A 3,409-nucleotide genomic window follows, 5' to 3' on the forward strand; every position below is an offset into this window, starting at 1 on the left:
TCTTCAGCTGTCACTTAATTTTTTGGGCATGTCCACATGTGTGGCTGTCGTTTCGAGTGTGCGTGCACACGTTGCGTCTACTTGGCACGCTCGCGACTGGTTCCACTCTTGGTGATAGAAATTTAGCTGATGAAGCGTCGTCCCGTAGACAAACCAGCTTTGGAATGTCGTCCTTATGCCTCGTTGGCGCCAGATGTCTTCCGGCTGTCGCCTTTGCATCATTTCTGACCAAGCACACTCGGCTGCTGCTCTCTCCAATCTGAGAACCATTGAAGGTAGATATTTTGCCTCTCGATGTTGAAGCATGCGCCATCTTGCTGGCGGTCTCGCCGTGATGAGCGGGATGAACTAGCTTTTTTGGGCTGTACACGTAGATCGGTGATAGCTGTAAATTTGTTAAGTAGGGTCTGAAGCTTCTCGATATCTGCTCCTTTTTCCACGAAGACTGCGGTGCCGTCAACAAATGTCCGAGATGGCTTGTCTTCTTGAGTCTTACGAGATGGTGATGCCTCATAGGTCACTTGCTTGTATTGCTAGAGCCAGCGACTCAATTACTATGACGCAAAGGAGTGGGGCCAAAAGGTATCCCTGCCTCATCCCCGACAGCACTCTTTCCGGGCGCGACAGCTCGCCGTTGACTAGGATGGTAGTTGTTGTGTCTGTGCGTAGGCGTTTGATCAGGATGACGGAAGTGGTTCTGAAGCCGAGTGCTTCCAGTACTGCTAGCATGCTCTCCCTGTTCACCATGTCGAAAGCTTTCATGAAGTCAAGTAGCAGTATCCCTGATGACTCGTCTTGGATCTTTGTGGTCATCGTGTTCGGCTGTGTTTAAGGCTGCCTACATGAGCACAATTGATTGTTTCATGCGTCTCGTCTTCATGAATCCCTGTTGAGCTCCCCCCAGTACTTCACCCAGTCCTGATTGAAGCCTCGTGGCCATGACAGCCGCAAACACCTTGTATCCGATTGCGAGCATTGATATTGGATGGTAGTCAAAAAGTTTTTAATCTCCGTTATTCGGAGAGGAACCACCAGTCCTGCTTTGAAAGACTGTGGAAGTTTAGCACTTGTGAGAATTCTGTTGAATCTGTCGACTAGCGCTTGTGAGAGTGTGTCGCTCTGGTCCTTGTAGACGTCATTTGTCAGTCCGTCTGGACCACCGGCTTCGCCTCTTTTCAAGGACTTTATTGCGATTTCCCACTTCATCGAAAGTGATAAGTTTATCGAGCGTGTCGTTTAGGTTTTTGCTTGCAAAGCCAATGTGCGCCCCGGTTGTTAGTTTCCGCAACATCTCTCGGACAGCACTTGGGTGTTTGCACCCGTGTACTTGTCCCAGAATTTGGCTTCATGCCTCTCTTTTCACTATCACCAAGCTTTCGCCCGATTCCGATCTCTGTCTACCGGCTTGAGTTGGCTGATCGATTGATCTCGAGTCCAATCGGAGACCCGTTGAAAGAAGTGCTTTGCGTCGTTTTGCAATGTAAGCATGTGAGCACCCACTCCTCTGAGTGACAGGAGATTTGCAACGTACTCTTCTTCTTCGATCAGTGCTACCCGACTCGTAAATAGCGTGCTTGTTTGTCATCTCCTCATCTTAACTGCTTTTTTCTTTGCTTGAGGCTTCTCTCGTCTGCTTACTAGACGGATCGCCGCTATGATCTTGTTCACCGTCTTGTCCCAGTTCCACACTTACCGCGTGTGGCTTGAGCCACTTCCGCGCTGAAGATCTGCTCGAACCGCTCGGTGACTTGCAGCGGCCTTGTGGATTTGATCGGGCAGGAACGCGAGCGCGTGTGTCATTTCTACACTGCTTTCGTTGCTGAAAATTTCGCCGTGATATCTTAATGGTCTTTTTCCTGCGCGGTACTCATGTTAGACTTGGCTGCCTTTGTCGTTTGAAAGATAGATTCGGTTGATCCTGCTTGAAGACCTCCCACGCCAATACGTGAAGAACGCTGACGGCTTGTCTCTTCCGATATCAAAGTGTCCAGTCGCGTAACATTGTAATCGTCGAATTGATCCAGATCCTTCAGCAGTGCCTGGAGTGTTGAGTTTTCACAAGTGTTTCTGGTGCGCCTGCCAGGGCCCCATCTGTTCCTGTTTGTGTCCATGACGCAGACAACATCCCCGATACGTACCAAGTTTTCTCTGCGCGGCGTGAGCACCGTGTGGATGCTGCGGAAGTTGTCAGTTTCCGCTGCGGATCGTCCGGGCGTACTTACAAACACCCAGACCATGGTAGCTGACTTGACTACCAGTAGTCTGTTGCTCCATGCTTCAGTCGGTATCTGCGTGGTATGTGGTAGAGTCCTGGGATTGAAAAGCAGTGCAACTCCTTCTACTCCTGAGACGTCTATTGTAACGGGCTCAAGTTGCCCAAATGTTACACAGTCTTCGTTAACTACACTTGGCGTACTTTAGTGGATGGTCAATTACTAAATAATAGTAATTAGACCCAACACTCGGGTGTGGTGCACATTTGTGGCCAACCCTTGTGTATGTGATGCGCACATGAGTGCATTCATCTTGGAGCGATGATGCTTAGCGTCATCCGCCACGCGAGGTATCTAGAAAGATACGCTCGCAATACATATTAAGCGTTATCTCTAGAAATGACATTTTGACTGGTAAAAACAGGTATTCATATTAAATACGATTAAATATAAATCAGTCTGAAAACTACTTCCTACTTGATAAGTGCGCACGAGGAGCCGGATTGCCGCTCCTGTGACGACATTTAATCGTAATTAGTGAATTGGGTGAGGGCGCTAACGTGCCCTCCACACCCAATGCACGCAAGAGAAGTAGGTTTAACCGCTTCCTCGCTGTGCTAGAGTGTGTGTCTAAGTAGAGCGCGGCCGCATTACGACGTGCCCGCCTACAACTTTCATCCAACACGGAAGGGAACAACTGGATTTCCAACAGCGACTTATTTGGTGAAGAACCTCAGCACTGCTGATCCGGTTGCAATGGAATGTGCAATTCATGAGCTGACAAAGTCAGAAGGAGTGCTGAGACAGTGGATTCAAACCATCCACGATCTCGACTCACAGTCTTCAATCGCAATGAAGCAGAAAAGCGCACCGACTCGAGCTACGCACCGGACAGCACCCAAAGCAGTGCAAATTACGACTCGAGCCAGGAGCAGGGCTCAAGCGCCGACAATTGAAATGATTTAATGACACTCATTGAGGAACAAGTGATCGAGACCTGGGAGACAAACCGGGTCGCATGCAAACTGGTATGCAAACTACCCATTTTTAACAGCAACATCCTCAAATCAACAATGGCTTAAAGGAGCGGCGCACGAAGAACTCATGCTCATGGGTAGATCAAGACGTTTCCAAAAACCCAAACAGTCCTACGCTGGCTCGACAGCGCGACACATGCAGCTCTCAAAACACATGCA

The 3,409-nt window shown here is 49.1% G+C and overlaps 2 protein-coding genes across 2 annotated transcripts; one reads left to right on the plus strand and one right to left on the minus strand.

Annotated features, from left to right (window-relative positions):
* Positions 1-1,841: 1,841 nt before the first annotated feature.
* Positions 1,842-2,237, minus strand: CCR75_005162 (uncharacterized protein; the record flags this gene model as incomplete). Its single annotated transcript, XM_067963244.1, has 1 exon — positions 1,842-2,237. The coding sequence occupies one exon, from the start codon at positions 2,235-2,237 to the stop codon at positions 1,842-1,844; it is 396 nt and encodes a 131-aa protein (XP_067815872.1).
* A 732-nt stretch (positions 2,238-2,969) lies between these two features.
* On the plus strand, positions 2,970-3,179 carry CCR75_005163 (uncharacterized protein; the record flags this gene model as incomplete). Its single annotated transcript, XM_067963245.1, has 1 exon — positions 2,970-3,179. One exon carries the CDS (start codon positions 2,970-2,972, stop codon positions 3,177-3,179), a length of 210 nt encoding a protein of 69 aa, XP_067815871.1.
* Between the last annotated feature and the right edge of the window lie 230 nt (positions 3,180-3,409).

This window comes from Bremia lactucae, linkage group LG8 (assembly GCF_004359215.1).
Source record: "Bremia lactucae strain SF5 linkage group LG8, whole genome shotgun sequence".
Classification (NCBI taxonomy): domain Eukaryota; phylum Oomycota; class Peronosporomycetes; order Peronosporales; family Peronosporaceae; genus Bremia; species Bremia lactucae.